Source organism: Haliotis rubra, unplaced genomic scaffold (assembly GCF_003918875.1).
Source record: "Haliotis rubra isolate DU_JTF1 unplaced genomic scaffold, ASM391887v1 Scf949, whole genome shotgun sequence".
In the NCBI taxonomy this organism is placed as follows: domain Eukaryota; kingdom Metazoa; phylum Mollusca; class Gastropoda; order Lepetellida; family Haliotidae; genus Haliotis; species Haliotis rubra.
This window is the reverse complement of record NW_025767689.1, coordinates 78,347-104,545: the sequence shown is the minus strand read 5'-3', so window position 1 is coordinate 104,545 and position 26,199 is coordinate 78,347. Positions and strand designations below refer to the sequence as shown.

The window sequence follows — 26,199 nt, the reverse complement described above, 5'->3', positions numbered from 1 at the left end:
AACAACCCGTGTGTTACAACCTACATGTGTTGAGCAAAACAACCCATGTGGTACAACAACTCTTGTGGTATGGGCAGTGGTGCAACCTACAAGCTCTTTGTTGTATGGGCCAACCCATGTGTTACAACCTACAAACTCTTGTGATATAGGCAAACAACCCATATGGGCAAACATGTGTTACCCTACAAACTCTTGTGGTATAGGCAAACCCCATGTGTTACAACCTACAAACTCTTGTGATATAGGCAAACAACCCATGTGTTACAACCTACCAACTCTTGTGGTATAGGCAAACAACCCATGTGTTACAAACTACAAAACCTTGTGATTCTCTTCCCACAGACTCTTGTGTTAGCTCTCTTCCCACAGAGGGTTACTCATATCTTCCCTACATAACCTCTGTTCTAATACGACCCTTTCTTGGTGTCAGCGTTCAAGGCTCGTGATTGGAGACAAGCCGATTTAGTTGTGCAATCAGCGACGTTGTTTCAAAAGTGATCATTCGCAAGGCCTCGGTAATTTCCGTATGCTTCGGGAAAACTAGAACCTCTTCCCGAGCGCGATGCGCAAACGTTTCTTCTAGACAGAACTCAGTCATGTAATGGCGTATCAATGGCGTCTCCATCGCCCTCGTTGACAACGGACAAGCTAGCCATTAAACGTCTTGTGTGTAACATCAACACAATTCCCCGGCAGATGGGGGATATTTGTGGCCCCGCATTTGCTTGTGTTAGTCAAATTGAATCTAAGTCGATGTAACACGTGTTCTGATTGGATAGAAAGAAGGGAGATAATTCGTGTTGCGATCTTTTGCCGCTAGGGGATTTTACGAGGACCGGGAAATATGGCCGTATTAGAACAGAGGTTATGTAGGAAGATATGACAGGAGTAACCTCTGTCGGAAGAGAATGGTGGTATAGGCAAACAACCCATGTGTTACAAACTACAAAACGTTGTGATATAGGCAAACAACCCATGTGGTACAACCTACCAACACTTTTGGTATAGGCAAACAACCAATGTGCTACAACCTACAAACTCTTGTGGTATAGGCAAACAACACATGTGTTACAACCTCCCAACTCTTGTGATATAGGCAAACAACCCATGTGGTACAACTTACAAACTCTTGTGGTATAGGCAAACAACCCATGTGGTACAACCTACAAACTCTTGTTGTATAGGCACACAACCCATGTGTTACAACCTACAAACTCTTGTGATATAGGCAAACAACCCATGTGTTACAACCTACCAACTCTTGTGGTATAGGCAAACAACCCATGTGTTACAAACTACAAAACCTTGTGATATAGGCAAACAACCCATGTGTTACAACCTACCAACTCTTTTGATATAGGCAAACAACCAATGTGCTACAACCTACAAACTCTTGTGGTATAGGCAAACAACCCATGTGTTACAACCTACCAACTCTTGTGGTATAGGCAAACAACCCATGTGTTACAACCTACAAACTCTTGTGGTATAGGCAAACAACCCATGTGTTACAACCTACAAACTCTTGTGGTATAGGCAAACAACCCATGTGTTACAACCTACAAACTCTTGTGATATAGGCAAACAACCCATGTGTTACAACCTACCAACTCTTGTTGTATAGGCAAACAACCCATGTGTTACAAACTACAAAACCTTGTGATATAGACAAACAACCCATGTGTTACAACCTACCAACTCTTTTGGTATAGGCAAACAACCCATGTGTTACAACCTACAAACTCTTGTGGTATAGGCAAACAACCCATGTGTTACAACCTACCAACTCTTGTGGTATAGGCAAACAACCCATGTGTTACAACCTACCAACTCTTGTGGTATAGGCAAACAACCCATGTGTTACAACCTACCAACTCTTGTGGTATAGGCAAACAACCCATGTGTTACAACCTACCAACTCTTGTGGTATAGGCAAACAACCCATGTGTTACAACCTACAAACTCTTGTGATATAGGCAAACAACCCATGTGTTACAACCTACCAACTCTTTTGGTATAGGCAAACAACCCATGTGCTACAACCTACAAACTCTTGTGGTATAGGCAAACAACCCATGTGCTACAACCTACCAACTCTTGTGGTATAGGCAAACAACCCATGTGTTACAACCTACCAACTCTTGTGGTATAGGCAAACAACACATGTGTTACAACCTACAAACTCTTGTGATATAGGCAAACAACCCATATGTTACAACCTACCAGCTCTTGTTGTATAGGCAAACAACCCATGTGTTACAACCTACAAACTCTTGTGGTATAGGCAAACAACCCATGTGTTACAACCTACAAACTCTTGTGATATAGGCAAACAACCCATGTGTTACAACCTACCAACTCTTGTGGTATAGGCAAACAACCCATGTGTTACAAACTACAAAACCTTGTGATATAGGCAAACAACCCATGTGGTACAACCTACCAACACTTTTGGTATAGGCAAACAACCCATGTGCTACAACCTACAAACTCTTGTGGTATAGGCAAACAACACATGTGTTACAACGTACCAACTCTTGTGATATAGGCAAACAACCCATGTGGTACAACCTACAAACTCTTGTGGTATAGGCAAACAACCCATGTGGTACAACCTACAAACTCTTGTGGTATAGGCAAACAACCCATGTGTTACACATGTATTCTGGACAAGCAATACAGTATCGTAGCAACAATATTTCCCTTTTAATTTCAGATCATGTTGGTGATGGCGCTGACATGTCCCGGCGTCAACTCGGCAACAACGACTGGTACGTCGGGGACATTAAACACAATTCTGAAGGGGCATAGCTGGTTTAGACACTGCTGTAAGGTTTCTTGAAAAAAACAGTATTCTGTCTAAATTATAGCATCTGGTATTAACATAAGCACAAATAGGGTTTTTAACACGGGTTGTATATGTGAAAGAAGTATATAATATAACCAATTTGAATAAGTAACATGCTGTTACACAACACATCTATGTACAAGCTTGGTAGTGGGGTAGCTGCGCCTTTAAAGCGTTCGCTCGTTCTATATGTTTCACGATTTCACCCCCGTGGAGGTAACATATCTTAACATTCCATCCCACACACACTCTGGCAGTGGAGAAAGTATCAGTTTGTCGGGTTCCAAAGCTTCTACCTTCTGATCAAGAACGCACAAGGTACACAATGTATCGTGAATTTCTGGATCTGTTTGAAGCTGGCCCACAAAGGTGCTTACAGCGATTTGTAACATGGGATGAAACAAGGGTTCACCACTCCAGCCAAGTCCAAACAACAATTTAAACACCGTGCGCATTTGATATGACGACCATCCAAGACAACGAAGACTGAGTATCAGGTGGAGGGGTTATTGTCTCAGCGGTATATTTCTACTTTTTGCAGCGAAAACGAGATAAGATTTAGCCTTAGTGGTGTGGGAACGTGAGGAGATGCGTGCTCTTCCATTATGACAGTGTTCCATTGAAAACATCAGTCATGGTCATAGTGCAGGGGCTTGTGTAATTCCGTGGGAATTTCATGTTAATTTTTGGAACCAATACTAATTGTAATCACCATTGTGCATGGATTCAGGAAAAACATGGTTCCATTTTTTCTGTTTGCTATAAGTGTCATTGTGGGGTGATTGAATATGAGTTACCAAAATTGCTTGCGACACCATTTCGAGATAAAACAAGTTTTCATAAACCTATCACAACATAGTCATGTAGCATATCAAAAGGCAGCTTATGATGCATGATAAAGAGATAACCACATAATATGCTTCTAATTTCAATTTGGTGACATAAAATATAACATAATCATATAAATTAATCAAATATTGTCTTTCCTTCATCGGACACCAACATTGTAAGTATTGATCTGTATTAATAGAAACCATTTGTTCAATTAATGTATTCTCCCATTCCATAATATATACTACCATGACACACGTATGTAGTAATAATAGTACCCAGGTAAGGTTATTGTGACTATCATATAGTCATGCACAAGTGTCAAATCAGGCCTACCAGTACAGTCATAATTGACACACTGACACTCGTGTCTGGGTAATTAAATGACAAATGACATAAAGCCAAATCTGCAGTCAATATAAACTGAATGTATTAATACAGGAGTGACAATTATATCACAGTGAACAGATACCTACATATTACAAGTGGGGTATGCAAGTGCAATATATACTACCCATCAAAAGTTTAGACTCACTAGTGTAAATGTAGCCACTTACTTCAGTCAAATGTTCTAAATTAGATTTTGGCTAAATATACATACTGTTTAAAGGTACTGTTTACACATGAACTGATGTATTGTTAAACGAATTCGCAACGTTGAAACGTTTATTGTTATGAGTTCAATAAATGATGAAACTCAGAGAAAATTGGCGAATTCTCAACAAACCTTTACACCAAAAAGCAGCTGTTCATATGCACTATATTTGCACATGCTTTACAGCAATTTGATGCATGATTCTCGCGCGATTTATCTGCATAACGTTTGCAGGTGGTTCCCCAAAGTTAGTGGAGAAATTCATATTCGATGTTACCACACACACACACACACACACACACACACACACACACACACATACCGTGAGAATTTAGTGAGTATTTTAAGTAAGTCTAAACTTTTGATGGGTAGTATATAATGTGCACTAGTATATTTATTTTAACTTTCCCATTGTTAAGTAACTTGCATAATCAATTAATCCACCATTAACCTGCAAGAACAAAATATGCTGTTGAAATACAAGCTTTGACATTATTTGTCATACAAACACAAGCATGAATTCGACGCATATGTTTTTCTTAATTTGGAAACTAGAAGGGCCCTCGTTAGAGAACATGTCTCCGCCTTGCACAGCAATCTCTTTTCACTAGTACATTTTTAAAGTACTACTGTGTACTTGTACTTTAATGTACTTTCTCCAAACCGGACGCAGATCGCATACCTAACATAACCACCAAGATTCATTCAAATCCATCCATAACGTTTTGAGATATTATTCATATTCTCCATCTATTTAACATTGCGATTATTTTCAAAGTACCTCTGTGCTCATGTATTTTAACATACTCTCTTAAAAAAAACGCAAAATAAATTTTGAAAATAACGATCGAAAGTTTGTACAGATATGTCAAATTAAGCATGCTTTGAGGGTTGAATATTGTTGTTGGTATGGTTTAGAAGAACATGCGTGAGCGAATGCAACCATAAACGATTTTGAATGGTTTTATCGATCATGATAGTCATGATGAACTTGACTGTTATGGAACACAACCGAAAGTAACAATTATTGCTTTTCATGTGCAAAGCATGAGTGCAACATATGACTATAAAAAAGAACCAAATGCATCTCGCAAATTCATCCAAGACCCTTGCAAATACTGGATGAGAAAATGGGACGTCTCAACGGTGCCCACCGAAATATTGCCATTGACAATTACAAGCTGGCGGATCCAAGAGTGTCGTGGCGAGGACCTTCAGCATTCATCTCAGCACAATAGCTCGTTTGTGGGATCGTTCCATTTCGACAAATGACCATGAGTCACCACACCAGCCCAAGATCGCTACATCCGGGTAACCCAAGTACATGACTGCCATCGTTCCGCCCGGGACACAGCACAAGAACGGTTTGGAGCTCGGAGAATGTCCGACAAGACAATCAGGAACCGTCTGCGAGACGTAGGAGACGGTTCCTGCGTGCCAGACGTGCAAAAGTTGCCCCCTTTCTGGCATGATTACATCAACGTCCGCGAGTCAGGGGTGTAACGCGGTGCAGCCATGGAACCTTTGAAGCTGGAAGCACATATGGTTCAGTGATGAATCGCGGTATCCCCTCAAGCGACGTGACGGAAGACAACGTGTCTACAGACCACGCAATGAACGTTTTGCATCGACCTGCAGCAGGCAAGTGAACAGATTTGGTTGCGATGGTGTGATGATGTGGGGAGCAATCTCATACACCTGCAGATCGGAATTGTTGCTCGTCCAAGGTATTCTTAAGGCCGCTCGATATATCGACCAAATTCTCTACCTTCACATGCATCGCCTTGTCGACCGCCAAAGGGAGCTGCTTCAACAGGACAACACCAGTCCTCACACAGCACGTGCTACAGTGAACTATCTGGCCAATAACAACATCAATGCCCCCCCCCCACCCCCACCCCACATCTCCTCATCTCCAGATTTCCGGATTTGAAACCAATTGATTACCTGTGGGATCAGATACATAAACGTGCACGTCAACGTCGTAATCCGCCATTGAGGCTTTAACAGTATGCTGCAGGAGGAATGGAGAAGGATTCCACAACGAAACATCCAACAACTTATTCAATCTGTGTCATGGAGGTGTCGTGTAGTTCTAGCAGTAAAAAATGGTCATACAAGGTAGTAACATGAACGTCACCTCGTGGACAGCAGTAATGACTATAATGACTATCATTCTTGTGAAATGTGCACGAGATACCAATGTATTGCTCTACATAATTTCAATGCTGCACCGTATATTTTCGTTGATTTACATAACTGAATAATATTTTACTGTTGCGTTTCTATTTTTTTGAAGAGTATACTTTCTGCACCATCTAATTGATTTGTCCTTGGGACATACCCGAGAGATCCAGTAAGTTTCATTGAAATCCATCTCGTAGTTTTTGAGAAAAGATGCTAACACATACATACACACACACAAACAGGGTTGAATGCATATCCTCTGCAACAAACCTTCGGTTTTGGCAGAAGCAATTATGATCATATTGATTATTATGCATACATATATTATTGAGATTCATGGTATATAATGGTAGTTGTAAAAGACATATCACAACGTACATTTTGATATACTACATGCCTATGTTGTGATAGGTTTATAAAAATATATTTTTCTCACATTGGTGTTGCAGCTCGATTATGGGTACCGATGTTCAGTTACCTCAGAATGACACTTATAGCCATCAGAAAAAATGGAACCATGTTTTTCTGGATTCATATGCAATACTGATTACAATCATCAGTGGTTTCAAAAATTAACATGCACTTCCCACGGAAAGCATTTTTGCTACATAAGCCCCTGCAGTATCACGGCTACCTTCCACGAGAGTGGATTTGAACTCCTTCACCACCCACCTTATTCTGACCTGACTCTCATGAAACATGATGAGAGACTTTGTGGATTAACTGGGAAAATATCCCTCCTGCATAGTTGGCAAAAGTGAATAATTGTGGAAGGGGGCTGTGTTGAAAAATATACAATTTAAATATCTTCAGGTAATGTCTTTCTGTGTGAAACTCTAAACAAAGCAAGTACTCCTTTGCCAGATCTGAAATAACCTGTATCTGAGGGTGTCTGCTGTAATGTCTTTGTGTTCCCTGCCCTAACTGTCGTGCATTTCTGTGCTTTAATCAATATTTCCCGTCAGTCTTTCACGAACCGGCCTATTTCTCTAGACCCCCTCCCTCACAGAATATGTCTAGGATGAGATGGAGAAACAGAATATGTCTAAGATGATCTGCAATTTCACAAGGCCATTTTTAATACGCTGTCACTGCATCAATGCATCTGGTGGTAACACTCCATATTGGCATTGTTATCTGCGCTTTTTGTCTCTATATCTTGTTACCAGATATGGCATTCCTCAATAAAAGAGTTTTGGTAAACACAGATCGGACGAATGTCGAAATTTTGCCATTATTTTCGATGAGCTATTTAAAGTATCTACAACGGTTTATATAAAGCAGCTACCTTTTTCCGTTGGTATAAAGCAAACAAGACGTCACAATTTAATTATTGAAACCTAAAAGTCCAGAAACTCTCCACTCTGTGGCCAGTTTCTAACAAAGGATTTGACAAAATTCAAAAATTCAAAATTTAAAACTACCTCACTCATGGTCAAATAATTTGTCAGAAACTGACCACAGTGAGAGTTTCTGGAAATTTTGGGTTTACATAATTAAATTCTGACGTGTTAAACCATTTTGTTAAAACAGCTGGTGAATGGCTTAAGGCAAAGGTGAAGTTGAGTAGCAAACGGCGATGTTACTTGGATGTAGTTGTTTGTAACCTTGTGATGTTACACATGTAAGCCCACAGCGGCAGGTGCATGACACAGTTGTCTGATGATACTACTCTGTTCCTTCACAGGGCCATCCAGTGCATGTTTCCGGGATTGGAGCTACTGGAGAGGGTCGTGCTACAGGGTGTTCCAGAGCGCCAACCAGTCCACGTGGAACACATCTCAGACCACATGTCACCAAAATGGCGGGAATCTTGTCGAAATAGCCGAAAGAAGGGAACAGAATTTTCTGCTGAATCTTCTGCCTGGCCCGGCAGAGATGTGGATAGGTATATATCAGGAGGTAAGGAAACTCTATATCAATTTGAAATATTGTTTATACCTAGATCAGTTTCTTTTATCGAAAATAGATTACAATTAGACGCTAAAAAGAGCTTGTTTTATGTAAATGACGATAACCTGTCTTTTGTTATGAAACTGTCACTATAATGGCTGGGTACTTATAACACTTCTGTGTCGAGATACAGTTTAATGATAGACGTTACTTACGTCAACGGGCATACGTCACGAGGAGAACGGCCACTCAAAGGGTACGAGTCACCAAAGTCACGAGGTATACGTCACCTATGTCATAAGGTAGAGTCACGACGTATGAGTCATCTTAGTCACGAGGTACACGTCACCTATGTCATAAGGTAGAGTCACGACGTATGAGTCACCTGTCACGACGCATACGTCACCTTTGTCATAAGGTATAGTCACGACGTATGAGTCACCTATGTAACGAGGTATACGTCACCTATGTCATAACGTATAGTCACGACGTATGAGTCACCAAAGTCACGAGATACACGTCACCTTATGTCACAAGGTATAGTCACGACGTATACGTCACCTATGTCACGAGTTGAACGTCAAATCACAAGGCATGTCACGACGTATGACGTATGTCACCTTATGTCACGAGGTATGTCGTAAAGGTAGAGTCACGACGTATGAGTCACCAAAGTCACGAGGTATACGTCACCTATGTCATAAGGTATAATCACGACGTATGAGTCACCAAAGTAACGAGGTATACGTCACCTATGTCATAACGTATAGTCACGACGTATGAGTCACCAAAGTCACGAGGTATACGTCACCTATGTCATAAGGTATAGTCACGACGTATGAGTCACCAAAGTCACGAGGTGAACGTCACCTATGTCATAAGGTATAATCACGACGAATGAGTCACCAAAGTAACGAGGTTTACGTCACCTATGTCATAACGTATAGTCACAACGTATGAGTCACCAAAGTCACGAGGTATACGTCACCTATGTCATAAGGAATAGTCACGACGTATGAGTCACCAAAGTCACGAGGTGAACGTCACCTATGTCATAAGGTATAGTCACGACGTATGAGTCAACGTCATATGTCACGAGGTGTACGTCACCTGGCGTCACCTTATGTCACGAACGTATATGTCACGAGGTATACGTCACCTATGTCATAACGTATAGTCACGAGGTATACGCCACCTGTGTCATAAGGTATAGTCACCAGCTGGCAAGGGTATATGTCGCTTCCGTGGCACCATGTTATGTTACTTACGTCGCCATGCCCCACATATATGTCATTATTACACAGGACATGCACAAAGTAGTTGTCTATATCAGCGTTAACTCAGGCAGAAGGTCGATGTTTCAGGCGAGTGGAGACTGGAAATGGCGAAGTGGGAACGCACCGACACTGTCTAGTTTCTCAGCACTGTCAGGTAGGTCATGTTCGCTCAGAACAAACGCACGTACGTACGCACGCACACACACAGAGGTATTTGTATAACATATATATATAATTAATATAAGTGATGAAAGAAAATAAAACAGTATCCATCTGTAGGGACTGAGACGCACTGAATTAAAACGGATGTGAACATGTGACCTTGACGACAGCTGAATCCCATATGTCTGTATTTCTGTCCTAATGACTGATATAAAACACACTCCGCTTCCAGTGACAAATCCGTCTGCTACGCCACTGTGCGGGACGATCTCCAACAACGGAATTCTCGGAGCACGGACGTGTGACAGTAGATTACAGTTCATATGTGAGGCCAACCCTGTAGGTACGTATACCGCTGGTACTGAGGCTGCGAGAATGTATCTTGTCACAATTTGAAAATATTTTTCACAGACGTAATTGTTTACTTTGGATGCCGCAGAAATATTCCAATGTTTTTTGTTGTTGTCTTTTGTTTATGTTTTTTGTTTTGTTATTGTTTTTTTAAATATTTTTGATATTTCTTTTAGTTGTTGTTTTGGTTTGTTTTTTGGGGGGGAGGGGTGTATGGAAAACCGCACAGCAGTACACAAAAGTTCAATAGTTATTGTCAAGGAGGGGATTACAGGTGTCCTGTGTGATTGTGAGATCATGAATGTGATTTCTCGTCGTTTTTGAAATAATTCCGCATTATCAGTGTGTGTATCAGGCACTATATATCATGTAACAAGAGAAAATGAAGTCAGAGAATCACAAATGTATGTCAGTATACGTCTACAGCTGATTGTATATCTTTAACTCAGAACCTTGCAATTCCTCATCTTGAACTCCGTACCTTACAGATCCTCATCTTTAACTCAGAACCTTAGAATTCCTCATCGTTAACTCAGAACTTTACTATTCCTCATCGTTAACTCAGCACCTTACAATTCCTCATCTGTAACTCAGCACCTTACAATATGCCTCATCGTTAACTCAGAACCTTACTATTCTCATCGTTAACTCAGTACCTTACCATTCCTCATCTTTAACTCAGTACCTTACAATGCCTCATCTTTAACTCAGCACCTTACAATGCCTCATCGTATACTCAGAACCTTACAATTCCTCATCTTTAACTCAGTACCTTACCATTCCTCATCTTTAACTCAGTACCTTACAATGCCTCATCTTTAACTCAGCACCTTACAGTGCCTCATCTTTAACTCAGCACGTTACAATGCATCATCTTTAACTCAGCACCTTACAATGCCTCATCTTTAACTCAGAACCTTACAGATCCTCATCTGTAACTCAGCACCTTACAATATGCCTCATAGTTAACTCAGAACCTTACAATTCCTCATCGTTAACTCAGTACTTTACTATTCCTCATCTTTAACTCAGCACCTTACAATTCCTCATCTGTAACTCAGCACCTTACAATATGCCTCATAGTTAACTCAGAACCTTACTATTCTCATCGTTAACTCAGTACCTTACCATTCCTCATCTTTAACTCAGTACCTTACAATGCCTCATCTTTTTTAACTCAGCACCTTACAATGCCTCATCTTTAACTCAGCACCTTACAATGCATCATCTTTAACTCAGCACCTTACAATGCCTCATCTTTAACTCAGAACCATACAATGCCTCACCTTAAAATCAGTACCTTACAATTCCTTCCAATCACGTGTAGACTGCGCCGCCCTCCGTGACTGGCACCACTGCCTCTGGTTCAGCGATGCCGACGACTCCTGGCCGAATACAAGACTCACATGTCACCAGTTTCACACCGACCTCGCCTCCTTCCCCAACCCAGCGGAGTCTTCCACACTGAGAACCAAGCTGCAGTGAGGCTGACATTGTAACCTCAGACTGATACTGTAACGTCAAACTGATAATGTAATCTCCACAGTATAAGTGGAGATAATCTGATACTGTACATTCCACACTCAAATATCGTTTGACAGTGACTCGGATAGTCTGAGAGTGTCATCTCCACACTCAAATCTTCAGACACAGTTAGAAGATGATATTTTAGTCGCAAGTGAGTGAGTGAGTTTACTTTTACGCCACACTCAGCAATATTCCAGCTATATGGCGGCGGTCTGTAAATAATCGAGTCTGGACCAGATAATCCAATGATCAACAACATGAGCATCGATCTGCGCACCCGATCCCGTTAGTCGCCTCTTTCGATAAGCATGGGTTACTGAAGGCCAATATTCTAACCCGGGCCTTCACGGGACTTTAGTCGCAAGACACAGGTAGAGGCTTACACTATACTCATCACACACAAGTAGAGACTTACGATATAATTTACAAACACAGCTGTAAACACCATATTGTAAGGATATTAATGTATGCTTGATAGTTATTTCATACATGCTGCTATATCCATTCCTACAAAACCCATAGGTTTCGAATTTTCACATCCCTTATCCCTGATTACCGTTTTATCATTTCAGTCTAAACGTCTCCTACTGGGTGGGAATCCAGTTTCGACCGCCCTTATCTGATCTAATCTGGTTGGATGGCCTTAGAGAGACCGACTCCAGCCGGTTCCCGATCCTGAATGCAGCGAGCCCAGGGTACGTCCACTCCAAGTCACAACATGATTCCAAGTTGAGATGCCGTTCTGGGAAACCACCAAAGTGTACATAAACACAGTCTCTGATGGTCCTACATTTCCATGTATATCATTTTATATTGGTTGTATTTGACGTGGTGTGGCGGATGTATAGGACGTGTTGTGGCGGCGGTATTGGACGTGTTATGGCGGAGGTATTGGACGTGTTGTGGCGGAGGTATTGGACGTGTTGTGGCGGAGGTAGTGGACGTGTTGTGGTGGAGGTATAGGACGTGTTGTGGCGGAAGTACTGAACGTGTTATGGCGGAGGTATAGGACGTGTTGTGGCGGAGGTATAGGACGTGTTGTGGTGGAGGTATAGGACGTGTTGTGGTGGAGGTATAGGACGTGTTGTTGTGGAGGTATGGGCGTGTTGTGGCGGAGGTATAGGACGTGTTGTGGCGGAAGTATTGAACGTGTTATGGCGGAGGTATAGGACGTGTTGTGGCGGACGTATAGGACGTGTTGTGGTGGAGGTATAGGACGTGTTGTGGCGGAGGTATAGGACGTGTTGTGGCGGAAGTACTGAACGTGTTATGGCGGAGGTATAGGACGTGTTGTGGCGGAGGTATTGGACGTGTTGTGGTGGAGGTATAGGACGTGTTGTGGTGGAGGTATAGGACGTGTTGTTGTGGAGGTATGGGCGTGTTGTGGCGGAGGTATAGGACGTGTTGTGGCGGAAGTATTGAACGTGTTATGGCGGAGGTATAGGACGTGTTGTGGCGGACGTATAGGACGTGTTGTGGTGGAGGTATAGGACGTGTTGTGGTGGAGGTATAGGACGTGTTGTGGCGGACGTATAGGACGTGTTGTGGTGGAGGTATAGGACGTGTTGTGGCGGAGGTATAGGACTTGTGGTGGAGGTATAGGACGTGTTGTGGCGGAGATATAGGACGTGTTGTGGTGGAGGTATAGGGCGTGTTATGGCGGAGGTATAGGACGTGTTGTGGCGGAGGTATAGGACGTGTTGTGGCGGAGGTATAGGACGTGTTGTGGCGGAGGTATAGGACTTGTTGTGGTGGAGGTATAGGACGTGTTGTGGCGGAGATATAGGACGTGTTGTGGCGGAGGTATAGGACGTGTTATGGCGGAGGTATAGGACGTGTTGTGGTGGAGGTATTGAACGTGTTGTGGCGGAAGTATTGAACGTGTTATGACGGAGGTATAGGACGTGTTGTGGTAGAGGTATTGGACGTGTTGTGGCAGAGGTATTGGATGTGTTGTGATGGAGGAATAGGACGTGTTGTGGCGGAAGTATTGAACGCGTTATGGCGGAGGTATAGGACGTGTTGTGGCGGAAGTATTGAACGTGTTGTGGCGGAGGTATAGGACGTGTTGTGGTGGAGGTATAGGACGTGTTGTGGCGGAGGTATAGGACGTGTTGTGGCGGAGGTATAGGACGTGTTGTGGCGGAGGTATAGGACGTGTTGAGGTGGAGGTATAGGACGTGTTATGGCGGAGGTATAGGACGTGTTGTGGCGGAGCTATTGAACGTGTTATGACGGAGGTATTGGACGTGTTGTGGCGGAGGTATAGGACGTGTTGTGGTAGAGGTATTGGACGTGTTGTGGCGGAGGTATTGGACGTGTTGTGGCGGAGGTATAGGACGTTATGTGGTGGAGGTATAGGACGTGTTGTGGCGGAGGTATAGGACGTGTTGTGGCGGAGGTATATAGGACGTGTTGTGGTGGAGGTATAGGACGCGTTGTGGCGGAGGTAGTGGACGTGTTGTGGCGGAGCTATTGAACGTGTTATGACGGAGGTATTGGACGTGTTGTGGCGGAGGTATAGGACGTGTTGTGGTAGAGTATTGGACGTGTTGTGGCGGAGGTATTGGACGTGTTGTGGCGGAGGTATAGGACGTGTTGTGGTGGAGGTATAGGACGTGTTGTGGCGGAGGTATAGGACGTGTTGTGGCGGAGGTATATAGGACGTGTTGTGGTGGAGGTATAGGACGCGTTGTGGCGGAGTAGTGGACGTGTTGTGGCGGAGGTATAGGACGTGTTGTGGCGGAGGTATAGGGCGTGTTGTGGCGGAGGTATAGGACGTGTTGTGGCGGAAGTATTGGACGTGTTGTGTGGGGAGGTATGGGACGTGTTGTAGCGGAGGTTTCGGACGTGTTGTGGCGGAAGTATTGGACGTGTTGTGGCAGAGGTTTCGGACGTGTTGTGGCAGAGGTTTCGGACGTGTTGTGGCGGAGGTATTGGACGTGTTGTTGTGGAGGTATTGGACGTGTTGTGATGGAGGTATAGGACGTGTTGTGGTGGAGGTATAGGACGTGTTGTGGCGGAAGTATTGAACGTGTTATGGCGGAGGTATTGGACGTGTTGTGTTGGAGGTATCCGACGTGTTTTGGTGGAGGTTTCGGACGTGTTGTGGCGGAGGTATTGGACGTGTTGTGGCGGAGGTATTGGACGTGTTGTGATGGAGGTATAGGACGTTATGTGGCGGAGATATAGGACGTTTTGTGGTGGAGGTATAGGACGTGTTGTTGTGGAGGTATGGGCGTGTTGTGGCGGAGGTATAGGACGTGTTGTGGCGGAAGTATTGAACGTGTTATGGCGGAGGTATAGGACGTGTTGTGGCGGACGTATAGGACGTGTTGTGGTGGAGGTATAGGACGTGTTGTGGCGGAGGTATAGGACGTGTTGTGGCGGAAGTACTGAACGTGTTATGGCGGAGGTATGGGACGTGTTGTGGCGGAGGTATTGGACGTGTTGTGGTGGAAGGTATAGGACGTGTTGTGGTGGAGGTATAGGACGTGTTGTTGTGGAGGTATGGGCGTGTTGTGGCGGAGGTATAGGACGTGTTGTGGCGGAAGTATTGAACGTGTTATGGCGGAGGTATAGGACGTGTTGTGGCGGACGTATAGGACGTGTTGTGGTGGAGGTATAGGACGTGTTGTGGCGGAGGTATAGGACGTGTTGTGGCGGACGTATAGGACGTGTTGTGGTGGAGGTATAGGACGTGTTGTGGCGGAGGTATAGGACTTGTGGTGGAGTATAGGACGTGTTGTGGCGGAGATATAGGACGTGTTGTGGTGGAGGTATAGGGCGTGTTATGGCGGAGGTATAGGACGTGTTGTGGCGGAGGTATAGGACGTGTTGTGGCGGAGGTATAGGACGTGTTGTGGCGGGTATAGGACGTGTTGTGGTGGAGGTATAGGACGTGTTGTGGCGGAGATATAGGACGTGTTGTGGCGGAGGTATAGGACGTGTTATGGCGGAGGTATAGGACGTGTTGTGGTGGAGGTATTGAACGTGTTGTGGCGGAAGTATTGAACGTGTTATGACGGAGGTATAGGACGTGTTGTGGTAGAGGTATTGGACGTGTTGTGGCAGAGGTATTGGATGTGTTGTGATGGAGAATAGGACGTGTTGTGGCGGAAGTATTGAACGCGTTATGGCGGAGGTATAGGACGTGTTGTGGCGGAAGTATTGAACGTGTTGTGGCGGAGGTATAGGACGATGTTGTGGTGGAAGTATAGGACGTGTTGTGGCGGAGGTATAGGACGTGTTGTGGCGGAGGTATAGGACGTGTTGTGGCGGAGGTATAGGACATGTTGAGGTGGAGGTATAGGACGTGTTATGGCGGAGGTATAGGACGTGTTGTGGCGGAGCTATTGAGACGATGTTATGACGGAGGTATTGGACGTGTTGTGGCGGAGGTATAGGACGTGTTGTGGTAGAATTATTGGACGTGTTGTGGCGGAGGTATTGGACGTGTTGTGGCGGAGGTATAGGACGTTATGTGTTGGAGGTATAGGACGTGTTGTGGCGGAGGTATAGGACGTGTTGTGGCGGAGGTATATAGGACGTGTTGTGGTGGAGGTATAGGACGCGTTGTGGCGGAGGTAGTGGACGTGTTGTGGCGGAGCTATTGAACGTGTTATGACGGAGGTATTGGACGTGTTGTGGCGGAGGTATAGGACGTGTTGTGGTAGAGGTATTGGACGTGTTGTGGCGGAGGTATTGGACGTGTTGTGGCGGAGGTATAGGACGTGTTGTGGTGGAGGTATAGGACGTGTTGTGGCGGAGGTATAGGACGTGTTGTGGCGGAGGTATATAGGACGTGTTGTGGTGGAGGTATAGGACGCGTTGTGGCGGAGGTAGTGGACGTGTTGTGGCGGAGGTATAGGACGTGTTGTGGCGGAGGTATAGGGCGTGTTGTGGCGGAGGTATAGGACGTGTTGTGGCGGAGGTATTGGACGTGTTGTGTGGGGAGGTATGGGACGTGTTGTGGCGGAGGTTTCGGACGTGTTGTGGCGGAGGTATTGGACGTGTTGTGGCAGAGGTTTCGGACGTGTTGTGGCAGAGGTTTCGGACGTGTTGTGGCGGAGGTATTGGACGTGTTGTTGTGGAGGTATTGGACGTGTTGTGATGGAGGTATAGGACGTGTTGTGGTGGAGGTATAGGACGTGTTGTGGCGGAAGTATTGAACGTGTTATGGCGGAGGTATTGGACGTGTTGTGTTGGAGGTATCCGACGTGTTTTGGTGGAGGTTTCGGACGTGTTGTGGCGGAGGTATTGGACGTGTTGTGGCGGAGGTATTGGACGTGTTGTGATGGAGGTATAGGACGTTATGTGGCGGAGATATAGGACGTTTTGTGGTGGAGGTATAGGACGTGTTGTGGCGGAGGTATAGGACGTGTTGTTGTGGAGGTATAGGACGTGTTGTGGCGGAGGTATAGGACGTGTTGTGGCGGAGGTATTGAACGTGTTATGGCGGAGGTATTGGACGTGTTGTGGCGGAGGTATTGGACGTGTTGTGATGGAGGTATAGGACGTGTTGTGGTGAAGGTATAGGACGTGTTGTGGCGGAGGTATAGGACGTGTCGTGGCGGAGGTATAGGACGTGTTGTTGTGGAGGTATAGGACGTGTTGTGGCGGAGATATAGGACGTGTTGTGGCGGAAGTATTGAACGTGTTATGGCGGAGGTATGGGACGTGTTGTTGTGGAGGTATATGACGTGTTGTGGCAGAGGTATTGGACGTGTTGTGGTAGAGGTATTGGACGTGTTGTGGCGGAGGTATTGGACGTGTTGTTGTGGAGGTATATGACGTGTTGTGGCGGAGGTATAGGACGTGTTGTGGTAGAGGTATTGGACGTGTTGTGGCGGAGGTATTGGACGTGTTGTGGCGGAGGTATAGGACGTGTTGTGGTGGAGGTATAGGACGTGTTGTGGCGGAGGTATAGGACGTGTTGTGGCGGAGGTATATAGGACGTGTTGTGGTGGAGGTATAGGACGCGTTGTGGCGGAGGTAGTGGACGTGTTGTGGCGGAGGTATAGGACGTGTTGTGGCGGAGGTATAGGGCGTGTTGTGGCGGAGGTATAGGACGTGTTGTGGCGGAGGTATTGGACGTGTTGTGTGGGAGGTATGGGACGTGTTGTGGCGGAGGTTTCGGACGTGTTGTGGCGGAGGTATTGGACGTGTTGTGGCAGAGGTTTCGGACGTGTTGTGGCGGAGGTAAAGGACGTGTTGTGGCGGAGGTATTGGACGTGTTGTGGCGGAGGTATTGGACGTGTTGTGATGGAGGTATAGGACGTGTTGTGGTGGAGGTATAGGACGTGTTGTGGCGGAGGTAATGGACGTGTTGTGGCAGAGGTTTCGGACGTGTTGTGGCGGAGGTATTGGACGTGTTGTTGTGGAGGTATTGGACGTGTTGTGATGGAGGTATAGGACGTGTTGTGGTGGAGGTATAGGACGTGTTGTGGCGGAAGTATTGAACGTGTTATGGCGGAGGTATTGGACGTGTTGTGTTGGAGGTATCCGACGTGTTTTGGTGGAGGTTTCGGACGTGTTGTGGCGGAAGTATTGGACGTGTTGTGGCGGAGGTATTGGACGTGTTGTGATGGAGGTATAGGACGTTATGTGGCGGAGATATAGGACGTTTTGTGGCGGAGGTATAGGACGTGTTGTGGCGGAGGTATAGGACGTGTTGTTGTGGAGGTATAGGACGTGTTGTGGCGGAGGTATAGGACGTGTTGTGGCGGAGGTATTGAACGTGTTATGGCGGAGGTATTGGACGTGTTGTGGCGGAAGTATTGGACGTGTTGTGATGGAGTATAGGACGATGATTTTGTGGTGAAGGTATAGGACGTGTTGTGGCGGAGGTATAGGACGTGTCGTGGCGGAGGTATAGGACGTGTTGTTGTGGAGGTATAGGACGTGTTGTGGTGGAGGTATAGGACGTGTTGTGGCGGAAGTATTGAACGTGTTATGGCGGAGGTATAGGACGTGTTGTGGCGGAGATATAGGACGTGTTGTGGCGGAAGTATTGAACGTGTTATGGCGGAGGTATGGGACGTGTTGTTGTGGAGGTATATGACGTGTTGTGGCAGAGGTATTGGACGTGCTGTGGTAGAGGTATTGGACGTGTTGTGGCGGAGGTATTGGACGTGTTGTGGTGGAGGTATCGGACGTGTTGTGGCGGAGGTATCGGACGTGTTGTGGCGGAGGTATTGGACGTGTTGTGGCAGAGGTTTCGGACGTGTTGTGGCGGAGGTATTGGACGTGTTGTTGTGGAGGTATTGGACGTGTTGTGATGGAGGTATAGGACGTGTTGTGGTGGAGGTATAGGACGTGTTGTGGCGGAGGTATAGGACGTGTTGTGGCAGAGGTATAGGACGTGTTGTGGTGGAGGTAGTGTACGTGTTGTGGCAGAGGTATGGGACGTGTTGTGGCGGAGGTATAGGACGTGTTGTGGCGGAGGTATAGGACGTGTTGTGGCGGAGGTATAGGACGTTATGTGGTGGAGGTATTGGACGTGTTGTGGCGGAGGTATTGGACGTGTTGTGGCGGAGGTATAGGACGTGTTGTGGCGGAGCTATTGAACGTGTTATGGCGGAGGTATGGGACGTTTTGTGGCGGAGGTATTGGACGTGTTGTGGCGGAGGTATCGGGCGAGTTGTGGCGGAGGTATTGGACGTGTTGTGATAGATATGGAATGTGTATGGTGGCTGATTAGGGCCATCGCTTCCTCGCCTTAAAATTTCTGAGGCGAGAAAGCGAGAAACCATAAATGGGTGGTAGTGAACACATGTTTTGAGGGAGGTATAGGTCGTTAGATAAGGGTCATTAACTACGTCTTGTTCCAGAGCGGCTGGCGTTTACTGTGGGTGTGTGCAGCTGGGCGACAGCGGCCATCTGGAGTGGGGGCTGGATGACTGTACTTCATCAAAGCCCTTCATCTGTGAGAGAAAGGTCCATAAAGGTAAACAGCAAAACACCAGAAGCTTGGACTACTTTAGTAACTGTATATTGAAGGATAGTAATGCGACAGGCTTAGCGCAAGTATATTATCGTGCAGTAAGGGGATACGAAATATCTTATTTGAGAAATAGGACTGCAATTTTGACATCTCACTACTTTCAATTCTAACCACTAATGTGGAATATCAGAAGGAAACTCAAAATATACAGAACAGAGTCATGGGAAATGTGCTGTTACTCGACGTGGTGTTATTTTAAACGCGAGTTTGATACATCAAATCTGAAACAACAATCAAGTTTTAGCATGCGCCTCACAGGCTGCACGGCTTTCAGTTTGCTCCTCAAACTTTGTCAGATTTCTGTGGCAGGAGGCATCTGTTGTGTACAACTTTTACATGGATATACATGATGACATTTCCTTTCTAATGATGTCAAAATGTTGTTGAAAATATTGCTGAAAAAACTGTTTTTGATGCAAATTGTTGCAATTTTGCATGTATTTTCAATCTGTGAGTTGTGGCTCACATACCAAGTACAAAGGACTACCTATTGTTCTGTGATTGATCCAAGCCAGGACATGGGACAGTGGAGGCTTGTATCATACACCAGAGATGAACTTCTCCTGATTGGAGACTCTTGGTTTCAACCTATTGTATGGACAACACCCTGCCCATTGTTACACATCAATGCCACCAATCAGCAATCTAGTAAATCGGTGAGAAAACGTAAAAGAAGAGGGCAACGATCAGGAAGAAGGAAACAAAAGCAAGGCTTGCTTGGGCTTAAAACAGGTCAGAAAAAATTGAACTCTTATAATATTTCTAAAGTTCAAACAAATCTGAAAGTGTGCTTACTTAATGTGCAGTCTTCTCGCAACAAATGTGAGGTAATTTTGGATTTAATTCTTGACAGAGACATTGATTTAATGATCTTGACAGAAACTTGGTTGTTTAACCAAGGTGATGAATCCAAGATGGCCGCTATGACACCAAATGGCTACATGCTTCAGCATCAACCAAGACTAAGTCGTGGTGGCGGAAAAGCAATTATCTATAAGTCACACCTTAATGTAAAGCCGCTTACAAAGCCAAAAGTGTTCTCAGAAACTTTTGAAACTTTGGATTTCATACTATCACGGGGAAAAACAACAACAAACCTTGTTGCATTGTATCGCCCCCACCGTCAAGAAAGAATGGTCACACGTTTTTACAAGATTTTTCCTCATTCATGGAGATGAAAGTTGTTGAAAGATCAAGGCTAATCGTGATGGGAGATTTTAATATACATTTTGACAATCCTTCTAATACTGAAACTATCCATATGTCAAAACCTCTTGACTCCTTAGACTGCATTCAACTAGTGAACGGTACCACACATAAGGGTGGTCATATCTTGGATTGGGTGCTCACTAAGAACACAGTGAGGTGTGTAACCAGAACTAGTGTTGAGGACATTCAAGTGTCTGATCACTACCTATGACAGTTGACCTCGATACTGAAAGACCTCCCCATCCTAAGAAACACATAAGGTGCAGAAACATGAAGAAGATGGATAAAGAAGCTTTCCGTCAAGACCTCATGTCCTCAGAACTTTTACAGGCCCTGCCATCTGACCCAGACCAATACGCTGAACTTTACAACAAAGTACTTCTTGAGTTGCTTGATCATCATGCTCCCGAGAAGGTGAAATTGATACCATGCCGACCAGAAACAACTTGGATTATGACCCCCTGAAATCATTTCGGCCAAAACACACAGGAGAGTAGCTGAAAGAACATGGCGCAAATCTCATCTCGAGATTCACAGACAGATCTACTGTGAGGCAAGGAACAGGGTTACAGGTGAGATCAAGCGTTCTAAACAGCGTTGTATGAACTCTAAGATCCGGGACAGTATGGATGACCCAAACTCACTGTACCAACTTATGTTCAGCTTACTTGGTAAAGAGACACATAATCCACTTCCAAATCTTGGAGACTCTGTGCAGATAGCTCAGTCATTTCAATCATTTTTCTTCGATAAGATTGAGCGAATCCGTAAACCTATGATTGAAAATTCTACAGATGATCAAGACAGTATATCTTCGTGTGATCAATTATCGTCCTGTATCCAACCTTACCTTCATGTCCAAGGTCATAGAGAGAGAGCAGTGGGAGACAGGTTATCTCAGCATCTGATGCATCATGACCTCTACGAGCCATATCAGTCGGCTTACCGTAAGGACCACAGTACTGAGACAGCTCTTGTCCGTGTGTTTAATGACTTGAGACATCTTTATTGGTCCTCCTCGACCTCAGCGCCGCATTCGACACCATTGATCATAGCAGGCTTCTGTCTCGTCTCAGGAATAACTTTGGTATTGATGGGATAGTGCTGGATTGGTTCACATCTTACTTGACAAATCGTCATCAGGCTGTATTCATTGATGGTTGCTCTTCTGACAACGTTCATCTCCAATGTGGTTTTCCTCAGGGATCTGTACTGGGACCGGTCCTTTTCACACTATACACAAAGGATCTCGGGACTCTCATTGACCAGTTTCAAGTCTCGCGACAGTTGTATGCAGATGACACCCAGCTTCATAACCCTAACTTCATAACGGACCACATGGCAGAGTGTTGTGACCAGATCAAGTCATGGATGTTCACCAACAAGCTGAAGCTAAATGAGGACAAGACGGAGTGTCTTCTGGTAGGGACAACACCTCGCCGAGAGCAGACCAACATCAAGTCGTTTCACTTTGGCGAAACCACTGTTCCACTATCTAACAGTGTTAAGGACCTTGGCGTGACTGTTGATCCAGAGCTGTCATTGGACCAGCACATTACCATCTTGTGCAGGACATGCTTCCTACTCCTCCGAAACATTGGAAACATTCGAAAGCTTCTCACAAAGGAGTCAGCTATAATCCTTGTTCTCTCATTGGTGATGACAAGACTAGATTATTGCAACAGCCTCTTTGCTGGTGCAACAAAATCCCAGATTGGTAGACTGCAACGGGTCCAGAACACAGCAGCAAGAATAGTCACTCTCTCACCCAAGTCAGCTCACATCACTCCTGTGTTGAAGGACCTCCACTGGTTGCCCATTCCACAGCGCATCACTTTTAAACTCTGCATTCTCGCCTTCAGATGTCTCTCTGGAAGTGCACCTCAATATCTGTCCGACCTCCTAAATGAACTATTATTATTATTATTACTATTATTATTATTATTATTATAAATGTCATTAACGCGAAGTCTTTATCCTTCAGACAACCAGACAAAGACAACAACATCTGCTGCCACACACCGTACATCGTCGTATACACCAACTACTACATATGACATTCACGCAACATCTGGTTCAACACAAACAGCAGCAAGTACATCAGCTCAACGAGCTTCTTCCTCTCAAGTTACCACTACGTCTGCCATCATCGTCACCGGAAGCCCGAAGTCAGCCATCACTGCCGCCACCGGAAACCCGACGTCATCCACCATTGCCAACGGATACCCGACGTCAGCCATCACCGTCACTGGAGACCCGACGTCAGCTGGAGGTAACCCGCTTACGTTCCCGGCACACCTGACAATGAGTACTGCGCATCCACGGACAGAACACACTACTTCCAGCGTGCTTGAGGCTGTCGAGGTAGTTGACAGCACCACGGTGACCTCAGGTTGGACACGACAATCCAGTGAGTTTGAACTGTATATACCTCGTTTCTGACATATATATATTTTATAAATGGTCTATGTTCCTAAATTAGGTGAATGAGTGAGATAAACGCCGATTTGAACAATATTCCGGCTGTATGACGGCTTGTCAGCTTTGTGTATGGGACAAACAAAATATAGTACACGTCTGAGGTATTTCCACTTGTGTGACTTTCACGAATGTGGGTCTCATAAACTGACAAAGCTAGTTTCACAATCAGTGTCAATCTTGAATTGAAACCGCAATCTTCAGTTTCTGGAGCTCCAAAGGGACGCAACTCTTCGGGGCGCATTGCGTTCATTACTGAGCTACTCCGCTGTGTAATAGATGGACGCAATATTTCCAAGATGGTCAGCTTGGTGTTTGAAACGCTAGATATGGTCAAGCATTTTGTTTTCAGGAATCAGACAGACCGCTGAAGGAATTCGAAACAACTCAAAAGAAAGTATCACAATACACACGATGGACTAAAGGAACGGCATTTTTTACAATAGACATTGTTTTAAAATGTTACAAAATTCCGATGATTATTTGAGTGAGTGAGCGAGTTTTACGCGGCACTCAGTAATATTCCAGCTATATGGCGGCGGTCTGTAAATAATCGAGTCTGCTACAGGCAACGCAACCGCTATACATCGTGGGAGGAGACGAACAGACATCATTGGCAGATCCAGAGGGGGGTCAGGGGTTCGACCCCCCTTTGAAAATGACTTAAGACCACACTGAAGATTTTTTTTGCGTTGGCGGAGCCAATGGGGCTTTCAGGGGATCAACCCCACCCACCCACCCACCCCCTCTTTCAAAATTCCTGGATCCGCCCATGGACATGGTACGTATGTTCCTAAACGCGACACCAATATTTCAGCGGCCCGAAAATTAGGAAATATGGACTAGAATATCCAGTGACTGGTCTCGAAGAAAGCACACAGTTCGTGTTCACTGAAACACAGCCAACTAGGTAAACAGAGATTCACCAGCCAATCCATCTTACCAGAAAATGCTGCTGGTGACCAACTCGGATTGCCCTCTGGCCAACACCTTCAGTAAATAATGACTGATGTTTATTTTGTTTATTGACATACCTGTTTACTGATGCACCCACAAACAAACATTCATGATCAGATCACTACAATGTTTATTATTGCAGAGCTGCCGATGCGCCCTCGTTCGCTGACTCGCCGCCGCCTGCCTGCGCACATTCACTCCTTATTGCCTGCGCATGTCCGCACCCGTAGATCCAGACGCTGTCATTCTCACTTGTTCCACGTGAACGCTCATGAATGCTGTTACAACGAGGCGTTACTCCGCTGCACAGACTACCACCTCATCCTCACGTGCACGCCGCCATACCCGAGGTGCACATCTGCGCCTCGTAGCGGGGTTACATCGACCCGAGCTGTTGCGCATGCTCAGACACTAACTACAACTTCCACTTCTTCAACAGCAACAGCAGCACGACATGCACCTCCGCCAACCGGAATACCGTCAGATCCACGTCTAAAGGAGATACAGTCCACCATGCCATCCAAAGAAACAGCAAAGAGAAGAATGTCTTCGACCTTCCAGAGTCCTGCTCTCACGGAGAATATGGATTTTGACCATAACGATAGTTTCGCACTGGTTGGTATCATTCGACAAATGAAATATAGTCGTGCAGTTCAAAAACTAATTGCAGTATATATATTACACTGTGAAAGAAGTTCCACAACTGATAGACTAATACTTTTACATTGAAAAACTGTCTGGTGAGCTATACGTTACAGTAATTAAATGTCAGTTCCACAATACCAGTACTACCATATGGATCATATATTTCAAACCCGTGAAGGTCCTGGTTAGAATTGATCTTCAGTAAGCCATGCTTGTCGTAAGAGGCGACTAACGGGACCGGGTGGTCAGGCTCGCTGACTTGGTTGACACATGACATCGTATCCCAATTGCGTTGAACGATGCTCATGCTGTTGATCACTGGACTGTCTGGTCCAGACTCGATTATTTACAGACCGCCGTCATATAGCTGGAATATATGACGGCGGTCTGTAAATAATCGAGTCTGGATCAGGCAATCCAGTGATCAAAAGCATGCACATCGATCTACACAATTGGGATACAATGACATGTGTCAACAAAGTCAGCGAGACTGACCACCCGATCCCGTTAGTCGCCTCTTACGACAAGCATGGCTTACTGAAGATCAATTCAAACCTGGATTCATTATAGAAACTTAGTTAGGTCGATGTGTAAATTTCGTATATCTCTCCTTGATTTCAGAGTTAATCAACAACGTCAAAAGAAAGTCAATGACAATTCTCATATAGAATCTATTTGTTTGCACAGTGATATGAATGTTGTAGAAAATGAATACAATGTTTTCTTCATTTGTAATAGATATTCTCCTCTCCATAACGAATACTTCTTGTCCATCCAAAAAATATTGTAAAGTAGGATTAACATTACAACAAATATTAAACATACCTGATGTAAATATAAAACACACCTGATGTAAATATACTACGTTTAAAATATATATATTTGCTAAAAATATTTAGCTTTAGATCTTCTTAACATATTTTTGGTCATGTGACAACTATTGTGGTATAATTGTACTATGGGCCATGTGGCCTAAAATACGGAATAAATTTGATTGATTGAGTACCAAAACAATATGTATGTGTTTCAGTGCAGCGAATCGGATCAGCCGTTGGATTGCCTTATGAATCATATTCAAGATGGCGATCTCAAACCAGAAGTGACATACCAAGCATTGTTCAAGCTATTCCTCCATCTTCGTATTGCCATCACAATGTCTCCGTCACAGCAAGCAAAGACGAACTTCGAGGTAGACTAACATGGGACTAACATGTGTCTGTCAATATAGTTTTGG

The 26,199-nt window shown here is 44.8% G+C and overlaps 1 protein-coding gene across 1 annotated transcript in view; it reads left to right on the top strand.

Annotated features, from left to right (window-relative positions):
- The first annotated feature begins 9,994 nt into the window (after positions 1-9,994).
- Positions 9,995-26,199, top strand: part of LOC124264863 — a 53,047-nt gene continuing 36,842 nt past the window's right edge. The window contains exons 1-8 of the mRNA XM_046699643.1: positions 9,995-10,136; positions 11,472-11,625; positions 19,504-19,619; positions 21,100-21,299; positions 22,089-22,602; positions 23,014-23,277; positions 24,463-24,935; positions 25,996-26,154. Coding sequence (XP_046555599.1) covers positions 9,995-10,136; positions 11,472-11,625; positions 19,504-19,619; positions 21,100-21,299; positions 22,089-22,602; positions 23,014-23,277; positions 24,463-24,935; positions 25,996-26,154 — 2,022 coding nt within the window. The remainder of the gene's footprint in view (positions 10,137-11,471; positions 11,626-19,503; positions 19,620-21,099; positions 21,300-22,088; positions 22,603-23,013; positions 23,278-24,462; positions 24,936-25,995; positions 26,155-26,199) is intronic.